The sequence below is a fragment of the Spermophilus citellus genome (genome assembly GCF_964194105.1).
Source record: "Spermophilus citellus genome assembly, chromosome: 4".
NCBI classification, from domain to species: domain Eukaryota; kingdom Metazoa; phylum Chordata; class Mammalia; order Rodentia; family Sciuridae; genus Spermophilus; species Spermophilus citellus.
This window is the reverse complement of record NC_138185.1, coordinates 201173483-201187914: the sequence shown is the minus strand read 5'-3', so window position 1 is coordinate 201187914 and position 14432 is coordinate 201173483. Positions and strand designations below refer to the sequence as shown.

Genomic DNA, 14432 nt, shown 5'->3' with positions numbered 1-14432 from the left:
TCAGTGGTTGAGTGTCCTTGAGTTCAGTCCCCAGTACCAATAATAAATAAACAAATAAAAGAAGAAGAAGTAGAACTGTTTGTGTGGAAAGGCAAAAATGCCCAAGAGCATAAAGAGGGCGTTGGGAGCACAGACTCCGGGCTGGACGTCAGAATCTCTGCTTGCTGACTACCTGAGATGACCCTGGGCAAGCTCACCTCTCTGAGCCTCCATCTCCTCATCTGTAAAACGGGAAAACCATAGCTTTTGACTTTGGGGGGTTGTTCAGATGCAATGACACGTGGAACACCAGAACTCTGCTCAGCACATGGGAAGGGCTACCATTTGGTCTAATTAAAGGAAAAACCCAGTGTAAGCACTGTTGGAGTGGGAATCCCCCCGCCCCCCCAGGGGGTGGGGGTGGAGACACTTCACGGTGTTGTGTACATGTAGGAAATTTCCAGAAGGGTGCTCAAATGGGGGATTGGAGAGGCTGAGTTCCACCCTATCTGACCTCTTCACATATTCCTTTATTTTAAACCCAAAGCAGCTGAAGCACTCCTCCGCGCTTCAGGAAAGCTCTTTCCACTTCCACCTCTCTATCCTGGGCTGGGCCACTCCTCCTCCAGGGAGTCAGAGATTCCAAGCCGGGGAGGCCCTGGCATTGTCCACTGGGAGAAGCTGTGGGTGTGGCTGGGTCCCTGGGAGAGCAGGGCTGCTGGGTGGGGTGGGGCTGACCCTGGGCAGCACTGCCACTCCAGGCCCCTGGGTCGAAGGCCTCCCATCAGGGGCTTTGCTGCCCCAGAAAATTTCTTTATCTGCACCATCAGATCTAACAGCCTCCATGCTCTGCCCAGGCCCCATCCCCCCGGGATCTGGCACCAGGAGCATCTAGAATTTAAAAAAAGGAAAAAGAAAGCACATAATTTGTGGCAAGTGGAGTTCATAATCTGTTAATTTATGATGGTCTCGGCCGACCTGGAGGGCCATTAGAGAGGTAATAAAGGGAGATGTAATTATAGGATCTGGGGCCACTGCAGACACAGCTGCTGTCACTCGGCAGCTCATCTTTCATCCAGCCAGACGGCAGCTACCTGGGAGCAGGAGGCCTCTGGGGAGCCCCTGAACATGCAGCCTGGACCGGGCAGGGGCAGTGGTGACTCCCCACGAAGGCTCCCCTGGCCTGGCCACCCAGCCTGCGTGGGAGGGTGGGTGACCTGCTAGTAACGTGTAGAGGCTTCAATTCATCAAGAGCTTCTCTCCACCTGCTAAAGGATGCTGGCTCTTGTCCTAATTTCTTGCTCACAGGAAATAAGAGGTGGGCACTCTGAAGACGCTTACCCTTCAAGCAGCCCAATACTTGACAAATTCAACCTCAGACTGAACTGAACTAGGGCTGCCATTCTGAGCAAATCACAACCCTCCCTGAGTTCCCCAGGGAACTCGTCCTTGGTCCAGTGAGATCCTTGGGGCAGAAATTAATCTACAGTAGTCCATTCTCCTATCTGAGGTTTCACTTTCTAAAGTTTCAGTTATCTGAGGCCGATTACCATTCAAAAATATTAAGTGGGAAATTCCATAAATAAATGATGGGTCAAATTTAAACTGTATAACATTCTGAGACCGATGACAAAACCTCATGCCGTCCTGTTCTATTCTGCCCAGGACACGAATAATCTCTTTTTCCAGTGTATCCACACTGTATATGCTACCCACCCTATTCACCACTTAGTAGACGTCTAAGTTACCAGGGCAACTGACACAGCACACATGTTCAAGCATCCTTGTTTAATAATGGTCCCAAAGCACAAGAGCAGTAACGCAAAAGAGGCACCAGAGCATAAAACACAGAAGAGCAGACTAACTCTGACACTGTGCAGCAGTGCATACAGGGAACAATACTGTATTTGGACAGGATTTGGAACTATCCATGGTTTTAGGCCTCCATGGGGGTTCTTCGAGCATATCTCCCACAAACAAAGAGCCCTCCTGCAACTCCTGTCCCAGCTACAACTCCAAGCAGCAGACCCTACATACAGTGAGTGCTCACTTTGTGCACACCAAGGCCAAGTGTGTAGTGCTCTTTGTGTGCCTGGCCTTGGACTACAGACTGGAAGATACTAAAGCAAGGGACATGGTCTCCTGTTGCTTAAGACAGCAGCCTCTCCAGAGATCTAGTCCTGAGCAGTCTGAAGTGGCCAGTTCTTCTTTCTGTCCATCCCAGAAACAAAGTGGCCAACACAGTCTCAGGGTGGCCTCCAGCCTGCCCGTCTCTCTCTCTCTCTCTCTCTCTCTCTCTCTCTCTCTCTCTCTCAGGGCTAGCTCACCATCTCATCTGAGAAGGGATTAAGTCAATTAGTTTAAACACTGGGCAGTGGGTGCCGCTGTCCGTACCGTGAGGTCTGCATGCGGGGACAGAAGACTTCACTAATTAATTTTACCTTAAACACTGGAAGGTCAGATGCAAATAATTCAGCTTGCAGATTAATGCCAAGTAGGAAAATTCGCAATTGGGTCAGACAAATGAGCCCCTATATTTATTTTATTCTTTTAATCCAAAGGAATTCAACTTTGGATGAGGAGAAACGATGGAGATCCCATGGGTGATGACGATGACCACGGCAACCGTCTGGCATCACCAAGTGGCCACGGGATGGGCTGCATCCCCCCATGGGGACTCCATCAGGACCCCCATCTTACGCTAAAGATGAGGACACTAAAGCTTGGGAAAGCCAGGTATCTTACACAAGGCCAGGGAGGACAGAGCTGGGATGGAGCCCAGGCCACCTGCTCCATGTCCCCAGCAACCACTCTGCCCTGCCCCTCCCAGATGGGAGAAGAATGGGGGCAGGGAGACGGACTCTACTGGTCCTACTCCCCTCCGTAGGAAGTGTTATGGGAGTGGGGTGATGGAAGGAACCGCCAGGTGCCACTCCTGAGCCATCTCTAGGATGCACTATCTGCTTGACCAGGAATAGGGGTACGGGGACAGGCAGGGGTAGACGTGCGCAGTTTGGCCCTAGGTTAGTGGAGCAATCCAGGCTGAGGGGTCTTAGCAGTGGCCTGACCCCATATCTGTGCTGAGCCAGCACTGGGCAGATTGAAAAACTACTCAGTGTATAATCTCCAGGAGGCTGAGCTCCTTAGCAAGGGCACACCAGCCAGGTCCCTGGCAAACCCGCCCGAGTTGGAATGTCCAGGGCCACCAGGGAGTCCCCCAGGCTTCCTGCCAGCTAGCGGTCAGCCAATAGCACCTCCAGGTCACCCAGTCTCTCTGTGAGCCCCCATCCCATGAAGGCTCCCTCCTGTCAGCTGTTGTTGCAAAGGCTCACGGGGGACTTTCTGATTCACCTCAATCAACCTCAGGCTTGGCATTTGAAGGCTAGGACACCTTTGCTATATCATCATGCATGCTGTATTCACCTCTCAGGGCTGCGACAAGCGAAAAAAGAAACAGTGTGCAGACGGGAAAGTGGGAATGTTGTCTCACAGCTAGAGCCTGAGCCTACAGCAGGGTCCCTGCCAGAGGGTAACAGGATGACGGTCTCCTCGCCCTGAGTCACACTGTTGAACAAAGGAGTGGAGTAAAAAGCACCGGGAGCAGGAAGGTCCCAGATGTGTGGATGTAGAATCACGGGGACATTGGTGTCTGCACAAAGAAAATAATCAGCTCACACCCTTTGCCTGGAGGCTTACAGCAGGGCGTGGGTCCAGGTGGCACATACTTCCCATGCCAGAAATGCTTTAGACTCACAGTTTCATTCATATAAAGAGGCAGCTCTGGCCTGTAATCCCAGCGGCTCGGGAGGCTGAGGCAGGAGGATCACAAATTCAAAGCCAGCCTCAGCAAAAGCGAGGTGCTAAGCAACTCAGTGAGACCCTGTCTCTACTAAAACACAAAATAGGGCTGGGGATGTGGCTCAGTGGTCGAGTGCCCCTGAATTCAATCCCCGGTACCCCCACCCCAAAAAAGAAGCAGCCCCAGCAAAGGGCTCTGGCAGGTGGCCACTGTGAGCATGCAGCTGACACTGGCACGTGCCAGGCCCCAATCTGATCCCCCAGTCGCTGCTCCAAACTACCCCTCTCTGCCTGCCTCTAATATGGAGGAAGGGACGCTCACCTCCTGCGAGCTGCTTTCCATGTGATTCCAATAAGGCCTAGAAGAAAACCCTGCTCTTTATCCTTTAAGGATTCGAGGAACTTATTCTTTGAATATTACCAAGTGCAGATCCAAACACAGCCCCATCCAGAATGATAAACAGTTCCAAAGAACCCCTAGCAGCTTGTGAACACCAGTGGACCTTCCAAACATGGGCGCCTCTCCGACCCCACTGGGAAGAGCAGGCCCCCAGGGAAGAACAGACTTGAAATCAGGCCTCCTGGACATGCACCGGTACCCCAGGAATGGGGCGGCCCAGGGAACCCGGCCGACAGCCCCTCGCCACACTTTCCCAGGGGCCCCATGACTCACCTGGGATGTGCTTGGCCCACCCGATGATGACCACAAGCTCCCGGTCTGCCAGGTCACAGAGCGTGGTGAGGGCCTTGATGTCCCCCTCAGGCATACCAGGTGGGGGCATGGCGTACAGCTTGTCCGGCTCGGCCACCAGTAGGTATGAGACAATCTTGGTCACTGCAGTGACAAAAGGGGACAAGGTAAATACCCAGGAAAGAGGGAAGGGCAGGTGGAGCCCAGACGGTGAAGGAGGGAAGTCAGGCAGAGCCTCAGGTCACATGGGGCTGGAACATAGAGTGGCTAACAGCAGTGACCTGTGGTTGAGAAGTATCTATCCACAGGAGTTCTGGTGAATTCTCCAGGGAGGACCCTGAAGCCTAGCCGTGGGTTGGTAAGAGGGCAGGTCTGGATGCTGGGACCTGTGACTTCTTGGGACCCTGTCTCATTCCCAGCCTCGATCAGGGTCTACCCCTCCTGGAAAGCCCTTCTGGGGGAACCAGGCAATAGCACCCCTCCCTGAGACCCACCCTGCTCCATGCCATCTCCCTACAGGACACCAGATGTCCCAGGCACACATACTGGGAAAGGGCATGGACGGGCCTGGTACGTACATGGCTTTTTAGCGGGTGGAGAAATTTGCAAGCTCAGATATGGGCTGCTCTCTGAATCCAGCCGCCGCTTGTACTTCTGGCGGCCTCCACGCACTCGGTCAAGACGCACACCTGTTGGAGAAGAAACAGAGGGTCACAGGGGTCGCTGGACATCACCATGGGTGCCGGCACCATCTTTGGAATCTCAGCACTGGCTCAGCCCTTCGGTGTCATGCCCAGCTGGTCAGCCTCGGACCAGGGAGCTGGACCCCCTTTAAACACTGTCTCACAGGAAGGGCCCACCCCAGTTGCCCAGGCCTGGTCCTGCCTCTCTGGATTCAGCCTCCTCCTGAAATCCATCCCATGCAACCTCTAGCCCAGGTCTACATGAAGCCCCCTCCCAAGGGTTGGGGAAGAAGAGGTCAGAGTGTGATCTCCCTGCTTTGAATCCAGGGCGAGCGGAGCTCCTGGCTAAGATGGGAAAGGAGGCCCTGCGTAGGCAGGCACTTCAAAGAGCCGACAGGGACCATCAGACTTTTCACAGAAGGATCCTCTGGGTGGGCACTCATGATGACTGTCAGTCTGCCCTGTGGGAGTCTGAGATGGGGCTCTAGAGTCTGCGTTTTACACAGAGCCCCCAAAACAGGGATGCAGGACACCCTGGCCAGTCATGGAAAACCAATGCCAGGGAATACCAGGCTAAAGCTGTGCGGAGACTCCACGGTGATATCCACTTCCAGGGGCGAGGCCTGCCCCTACCCATCATTGCCAGTGAGTCCACACCGCTTCCCAGCCCCAGCCCCAGCCCCAGCTCCTACTGTCCGTACAGACACCTTGGTCCCACTGGCACCCACTCTTGCAGATCGAGGGCAAGGGGCTTCGGGCAGGTCCCTCCCCAAGGCACACAAGCTCAGACTGGCCGCTGACCAATGTGGAACTCATCACCGAGGTCTGAACCAACACTGAGAGGACCAGAAGGCAGGACAGAGAAGTGGGCAGGAGGGCGAGCAGGAGCCCAGCCCAGTGCCTGGGTCCCTGGCTCAGCCTGCAATGCACCCCTGCCTTCCGGCCTCGGCTCTCAGAGGCCAGCTCTTGTGGAAGGTCCCTTCTCGGATTCCTTGACTTGAGCTACTGCGAACAGGTCTTTCTCGACTGTGAGATGGGCCTGGACTCAAACCCATAAAAACCAGACGTGGAGACCAGAGTCCTCAGGGGAAGAGCGCAGTGGGGGTCACCGGCTCTGGAGTGAGGGGACAAGTCCAATGTCTGCTCTTTTCTGCAGAGGCAGGAGCTACCCCCTCGAAGAGCCTCAGCCGGTTTGCCTTCAGGGCCTGTCCTTCCCCTTTCTCATACACTGGGATCTCTCAGATCTGGGAAGCAGGACCTGTGCTCTCCAGTCCCCTGCCTCTCCCATCTTCTTCCCCAGGGAGGTGGCACGCCGCCTGCTCCTGCTCCTGCAGCCTTCCTCCAGAACAGGAGGAGGAAATGATAGCATGCCAGTTTAGATCCCATTCCCGCTGTTCCTTTGACAGGATACACAGCCACTCCATTGAAGTCCCTGGGACAAGAGGAGGATTCCTGATGCAAAGAGCAATCGAAAGTAAAATGACTTTGTGCCAACAGCAGGGCCAAGGCCACATCCTCCTCCGGAGGGCAATCTCAGTGCTGGAGCACACCCAGCCTGCAGGCCACCTGGAGGAACTGCCTCTTTGGGGCCAGGTGCCACTCAGCATTTTCATCAACAATATCCTTTTCACCCACTGCCTGCGCTTGTCCCTGGTGCCCCCCAGGGCTGCCATCACCAGGATGTTTGGGGGAGGGTGCACTCAGCATCCTACTTCTAATTTGTATTTACAGGTAACTCCCTGCGGGGATTGTCTTGGTAGGGGCTGTGCCCCATCCCCCACTGACCACAGGCACAGGCAGCTGGACATCAAAAAGACGGAAGGAGGGAGAGGTGGCAGCCCCAGGTGGGACCACACCAGTTACTACACTTCCTGCTCCTGGGAGCCCAGACTCCTCTCTGGTTTCTGAGTGGGGTCCTTGAACCTCCTGAGAGGCTCCGGTCAACCCTCCTTCTGCTCAGAGGCCCAGCAATGGTTGTAACCGACCAGGTTGGCAGCTGCTCTCTGCAGGAGCAGAAACCGAGACAACGATGTGCACCGAGCAGTTCTGGAAAAGGAAGGAGCTGGATAAAGACAGTCGGCCTCAGGAGATTCCTGCAGACCTTGGGAGTCGGGGACTTGGAGGTCCACCAGTCACCAGCCACCGCTGCTTTGGCACTTCCTGTCTCTGTGGTCCAGGACGAGTTGGCTGATAGCCAAAGAAAGCCCTGGGGCAGAGCCGCAGCCACAAGTGTCAGACCTGGCGCACGGGGACACTCAGGGGCAGAGCGGGGACACTCAGGGGCAGAGCATGGTCTCTGCTGCCTTTCTTCTCAGAGGGTGGCAGCATCACCATCTCCAGGGATTTGGGAGAACTGTGAACATCTCAGGCTGGGCCAGAGCAATCGGAAGCAGCATCTTCACAAGGTGACAGCCCCTTCCCCACAGGATCTGAGCGGACGGCAGAATCCCCCCCCCCCGGCCCCGGGCACCGGCCTGCTGTAGGACTGAGGCTCACCTCTGCCCCCTCGTCCCCGCAAGTCCCTCCAGTGAGGGCCGAGAAGGCAGACCCACGAAGACAGGGAGGTCCTCCCTGGAGGCCTCTGGGGCAGTGTCCCCCACTTAGGGGAGTTTCTGCCTCCATCCTGTGACACATCTCATGGAAGACCCCTGCCCATGACCCCCCGAGACAAAAATGCAGCCCCCACTCTAACTAAGCTCTGCTTCCCCTTGAGATGCTAAAAGGACCAGAATGAAAATCCAAACTTCATAAAGGTTGGTGAGGAGCCCCATTTACTGGGCGCCTCCTGTGTGCCCGGGTCTGACGTGGGCTCTCATTTCGGAGTCCAGGATGAACCCAGCCCCCACTTTCCTGATATTTCCCAGAAGCAAGTCTAGTAAGGTCTGTCCGTCCCCAGCCCGTCCCCACCCACCTCGGCAGCTGTGGGCCAGAGAGAACTGTCCAACAGGACACGAGAAGGTGCATCCCACAGCAGGGCAGGGAGATGGGCAGTGGCCACCTCTGCTGGTGCATCTTTCTGGAATGTTCTCTAATGCAGGGCCTGGCTCTTAGTGGGTGCTGAGTGCAGGAATGGATACACCTCCTTCCACCCCAGCCCATGCCAGGCTGTGACAGCGCATGGGCTTCTCCCACTGAGGGCCCCCGAGGCCAACAGCAGCACATAGTAGGTGCTCAGGAATAGGAAGTGTTCCTATTCTTACCTCATCCCTATTATTACTCCTCCCCAGCACTGTGCACAACTTCCTGGTTGATCACATTAACAACAGCAGTTGCATTATTCATGAAGAACTTTCTGGAAGCATTGCTCTCTGTGACCCACCCACTACACAGCAGGTTCCACTATCCTCATTTTACAGATAAGAAACACGGAGGTGCAGAGAGATTCAGTCATTTGCTCAGTAAGAGCCACCACCCAAGCTCCTCTCCGCACCTCTCCAAGGTGTGACTTTCCCAGGCGAAGCAAAGACAAACTCTCCTCTAAATGTTCTCCTCCAGATCCTCACAGCCTGGTGGTCAACGGTTCCAATCAATAAATGTTATCGATTATCAGTTCATTATGTTAAAAAAAAAAAAAAAGGAGCCTGTTGGGTCTAATCGTGCACAGCCTGACACCCGCTGTGACCTGCTTGCTCTGCCTGCTTCCTGGCTGCGTTTCCAGGTCTGAACCCGAGAACAAGCCCATCGGCTGCAGCCTGGGGACCCGGTGATCAAGGTCCAGGCCCACCTGCGTCCCGATGGCCTTGGTTTTCACTGTCACCAGGTATGGGGAAGGTAAGACCAACTCTGCTCAGGGCGTCGGGAGTCTGTGACCACAGAATGACCTTGTGGTAAACTGCAAGGCAGCTCCAGGAGGCCGGGGATGGCCGCTCTGGCCTGTGCTTGGCATTCACCTGGCCCCCAGACAGGTTTCCCTCAGTGTCCTCCGCTGGCCAGGGGGCTGGGCTCTCAGGGGTGGGGCCCAGGCCTGCCAGCTCCCCTCCCCAGCCCCAGCCAGGGTTTGCTGGTGACTGTTTAGATGACACAGGCCTGCGATGCTTCCACCCCACAAAGCCCAGGTCAGGGGTGAGGGGCAGGGGCCACTCCCTGAGTGCAGCGGCCTTAGCTCTCTGTCCACTCTGCACGGAAGGCCCCTTCAAGCTCTGCCTCAGCAGGGAGGCCCCAGCCTTCACTGGCTTCCCTCCAAGCCAACAGTGACCTCAGAGACAGAGTGGCCCCCAGGCCACAGGCTAGCTTACACAGTCTCCCACGGGACCATGGGCACCTCCCGGCCAGGACTCGGATCCATCTCTACAGCCCAAGCCCAGCCCCCAGCCCACGGTGGGCCACTGAGTGTCTGAGGTTGTGCCCACTTGAAAGGAAGCCCTCCAGACTTGGGGCCTGGCCTGTCCCCCGCTTCCCTCTCCTCCGGCCTCCAGCAACCCATCCCTCAAGGAAGCCCATTGCCACACTTCCTCCCTCCATCACGTCTGAGAAGACAACTCCCCTTTCCCAGGACCCTCCTTTATGAATTTCAGTTCCCAGGCACCTTCCTCCCATGATCAAGCCCGCTTTACTTTCGCTCTGTGTATGGTTTTCAGGCCCATCACCCCCCTGTTTTCTACACGCCTATCTTTATTGATATGGTCTGCTCCAAATGGACAGCTCAGGTCCTCAAGGGCAGAGAAAGTAGAAAGAGGCCTGAGGTCCTCTGCCCACTGTCTAAACAAATGCTGGTCAGCTTTGTGTTCATTTATTGCCTGTGTGATTTTACATTTTATTGAGTAAGCTGCCCACAATCTTTTTTTTTCCCCAACTTTTTAAGAAATATTTTTAATTGGTTGTTGATTGATCTTTATTTTATTTATTTTGGTGCTGAGAATCAAACCCAATGCCGCAGACATGCTAGGCAAGCGCTCTACCACTGAGCCACCACCCCAGCCCCTCACAATCTTAATACACAGGAATTCCCTCCACAGGAGATAACAGGAGGCACTGGGCCCTCGAGCTGGTTGCTACAAGATTTTGTACCAGGACTCCTTTAGCAGTGGATCACCAAATGCCAATGGTTGGGTCCTAGACATTACCCTTGCCTGCCCAACCCCCATTCCATCCTCTCTCTTCCATGCTAACCAAACCTGGATTTCACTGGTGGAGGCCACATGTCCGAGTCAATCCCAACAATCCTGTTCCCTACTCTCCCAGCTTCCCTAGCAGCCACAGTGGGCATATGACCTGTTTCCAGTCAGTGGGATAAAAGGGAGAACCCACAGTGATGAATGGTTTTGCTTTTCAGAAAAATGGGTGAAACTGTTTTGCCTTACTTGGCAACCACCTTGCCACCAAGAGGCAGCTATTGAGGACAGCAAAGAACACCAGAGAAGAAAGAGTTTGAGCCCTTGACTGTGGCTGAGAAGCCTATGGAATTCCACCCATTGCCCACCTCCAGATTTCTTGTTAGGGAAAGAAATGTACTTCATTATGGATGTTTAAGTCACTAGCCACCAGGAGGTCCCTAACTTGCAGCAGGAAAGCAGTTTTCATGGACTGATACAACGGGCAACTACTTTTAAATTAGGATGCATGAGACTTCCAAACAGCAACTGGAAAAAAAGAGTCTTGAACTTGAAATGAGAGTTGCCTTATTGTTCGTGTCATTATATTAGCAAAATATCAAAAACGTAGACTCAGGAAGCACAATTAAAATACTAATTAACTTACGATTACTGTCGGGGATTAAAGATCATATCATCCCACTAATGCTTTCTGAATATAAAAAAAGCACTAATAATGCTAAAGTGGAGAGCTTCGTAGATCTCCAAATACTGCAGTAAATACAGATCCTGTGTTTTCATCTCTACTGAACACTGTTTAATCCATTAATCTGTGCAGGTCAGAAAGTTAATATTTCCAAAGCATTTCATGAATACAAAAATGACGGGCAGCCACTGGAACACATGACCCAGCAGATGCAGACTGAGGGATGGGTTAGGACCGATAAGGAGTGTCCCCCTCCTTGACCCATATGATAAAGCCCCTACATCTTCCAGGCACAAGTACGAACAGAAGTGTTGGATCTGATCCCGGGAGCCACTCCCGGCTGAGTGATCTGGAGTGGGTTTCTTCACCTATAAAACACGAGTGGTGACAGTGCCTGTCTCCTGGGGACAATAACTCATTTCATCCCAGAGTTGATGCATGTAAGAACCTAAACCATCAGAGACTGCAAACAGTAAGTGTCTAATAAATGTTAGCTAATATTACTATTGTTAATATTACCACTGAAAACACTTCCTCTTTGAAGGTATTCTGAGTTTTAAAAAATATTTTTCGTCATGGATGGACACAATACTTTTATCATTTATTTTTATGTGGTGCTAAGGATCAAACCCAGTGCCTCACACATGCTAGGCAAGCACTCTGCCACTGAGCCATAATCCCAGCCCTGTTCTGTATTTTTGACTGTATCTAATGGTACACTGTAATACAGCTTTGCAAGACATTACTGGTAGGGAAACTGGGCGAGGATACACAAAATCTCTATTATTTCTTACAATGGAGAGTGAGTCTAACAATAATCTTAAAATAAAAACTTTAATTAAAAACTTAAAAAAAAAATACCAGCAGCAGCCGGGCTTGGTGAAGTATACCTATAATCCTAACAATTCAGGAGGCTGAGTCAGGAGGCTCAAGGCCAGCCTCAACCACTGAGCAAGGCCCTAAGCAATTTAGCGAGACCCTGTCTCAAAATTTAAAATAAAAAGGGCTGAAGATGAGGCTCAGTGGTACAGCAGCCTTGGGTTAAATCCCCAGCACCAAAAAAAAAAAAAAAACTGGCAGAAACGCCAAAAGCCAAATGGTGGGCTGGGGTCTATAGCTCAGTGGTAGAGTGCTTGCATGAGCCCTGGGTTTGATCCCCAGCACTATCAAGAAAATAAAATAAGTCAAAAGGCATAGGTATCAGTGGAACCCAGTTTGGTGGCTCCTCAGAAAGCTAAGCAGATTAACATCAGAACCTGCGATCCCCTCCCAGGAATGAACTCGAAAGCACTGAAAGCAGAACTCAACAGACACGCGTGTGCCATGTTCACAGGATGCACAACAGCCAGAAGGTGGAAACAACCCAGGGGCCATCGGCACGACAGGTGGACAGCCTGGTGCCTGTATGTGTATGAACAGAACATTATTCAGCCAGAGAAAGGAAGAAGTTGTGGACTGTGCTGACCATGGATGACCTGTAAAACGCCATGTTAAGTGAATAAGCCAGACATAAAACAGTCAGTCCTGTTTGATCTTAAAATGACACCATGCCGTAGGCGAAGTGACTGCAGAGAGTCAGAGATGGGGGAGACCGCAGAGTGCCCAGGACGGGACAAGGCACCCGGGAGAGAGTGTTCAACGGGTGCAGAGTCTCCACGTGGGGTGATGAAACCCGATGCTACTGAACTTGACACTGACAAGGGTGTTCTACATGGACCATGGGGCGGGGGATGGGGACCTTTCTGGGGATGGAACCCAGGGCTGCTCTACCACTTTTTATTTTTGAGACAGACTTGAGTCGCCTGGGCTGGTATGGAACCTGTGATCCTCCAGCTTCAACCTCTGGATTGGCTGGGATTGCAGGAGCCTGCCATCATACCTGGCTGAATGGCAAGTTTTGTGTGCTCTCCATTTTGCCACCATTTTAAAAATAATGTCATGAACCAAAGCCCATCAGTGACAACACATTAAACAGGTGAACTGTATCTCAAGAAAGCTATTAAAATTTTTGAAAATAGCCAGGTGTGGTGGCGCACGCCTGTAATCCCAGCAGCTCGGGAGGCTGAGGCACGAGGATCACGAGTTCAAAGCCAGCCTCAGCAAAAGCAAAGCACTAAGCAACTCAGTGAGACCCTGTCTCTAAATAAAATACAAAATAGGGCTGGGGATGTGGCTCAGTGGTTGAGTGCCCCTGAGTTCAATCCCTAGCACCGCCCCCCAGAATTACTTTGAAAATACTTCACCTTTCCCAGGTAGAACCAAACAACATAAAATGCATGAAAACAGGTAGCAGAGTGCTTGGTACACAGTAGGCATTCAGTATTCCCTTCCTGCTTCTCAACTGCCTGCTGAAGGCGGTAGAGTCTACCTGAACGACTTTCCTCATGGGAAGAAAGCCACACATTTCCAGTTATAGCTACCGTGGGTCAGATGCCACAAATGAAAACTCTCACTCAACTAAGGCTCAGAGAGGTTAAATATTGTCCCCAGGGAACACAGCCCGACCTGGGCACTGTGTTGAATATACCAATGGAGCCGAGTGGCCTGCAGTCAGAGTCAAACCTGCTCTCGCCCACAGCCTCCTCACCACGCTGGTGCTTGGGCACCTTGAGGGGTCTTGGCAGAGGACCCAGGGTCTGGAATTCCCACTTCTTAGGAGGAAGGGAGCCGGGCGCCCCAGACTCTCAAGGCCATGCCCCATCTACTGGCCTCTCCAGCCCACTGCAGGCCCTTTAGAGCATCAGGGCAGCAGCTCCCACGTGGAATCGGATGCCACTGGTGGCCTTGATAAGATCAGGCCTCTGGCTTTTTTCTTAATGGAGGTAAGATAATTCCCACTTTCCTCCACGCTCTCCGCTCTCCTCTCTCTGGGTTTCCCCTCCCTCTCCTGGATGCCATCTCAGTCTTTCAGAAGTAAAAATAGCTGAATGTGCAGGGGTGGCCGAAGCGGAGGCCAGTTCAAGTTTCTTTCTTTTACACCCAGGAGCTAAAATTAACCGGCTACAGCGCCCCAAAGCATGGCCGGCACCTGGCCCCGAGCCTGCCCAGCACTACCCTCCTGACAAGTGTCTCTTCCCACAGGGAGGGTTTTGACAGAGCAGGGAAAGGAAGGGTCTCTGAGCCAGAGTTGTCCTTTCTGAGCTACTGTCGGGGGCTGAGGGTGGGCAGGATCCCTGCCGACCTTGCAAAATGTTCCCGGTCCAAACCTTTCTCCTTCCCCATGCAGAAGCCCAGCTCATCAGTTTGTGCAATGTTTTTGTGACAAGGCTACTTCACACCCATCTCCCATCTGAGCTGCTGAGGGAGGAGAATCCATGCTTTATATTTGTCCCAGGAGAAAACCCAGAGCCAGGAAGGTCAGGGGACTTGCCCAGGGTCACCCAGCCTGGAATGACAAAGGAAGGGTGTGAACCTTGGTTTACAGATGTCCAAGTCGGGTCTCCTCAGTCCTGAGCCTGCAGCGGTCCAGGCTTCTCCTCCACAAGAACACCCTGGAAAACCTCGAGATGGCGCTGCCTTGAGGACTCACCTCCCAGGTCCTGACC

General features: G+C 53.0%; 1 protein-coding gene across 4 annotated transcripts in view; it reads right to left on the bottom strand.

The window, feature by feature from the left end:
- Window positions 1-14432, bottom strand: part of ESRRB (estrogen related receptor beta) — a 164885-nt gene that overhangs the window by 9534 nt on the left and 140919 nt on the right. For all 4 annotated transcript variants that reach the window (XM_081292380.1, XM_081292379.1, XM_081292381.1 and 1 more), the window contains 2 exons: window positions 5047-5157; window positions 4451-4612 (listed from right to left, as the gene is read on the bottom strand). In XM_081292380.1, the coding sequence (XP_081148506.1) occupies window positions 4451-4612; window positions 5047-5157 (273 nt within the window). The remainder of the gene's footprint in view (window positions 1-4450; window positions 4613-5046; window positions 5158-14432) is intronic.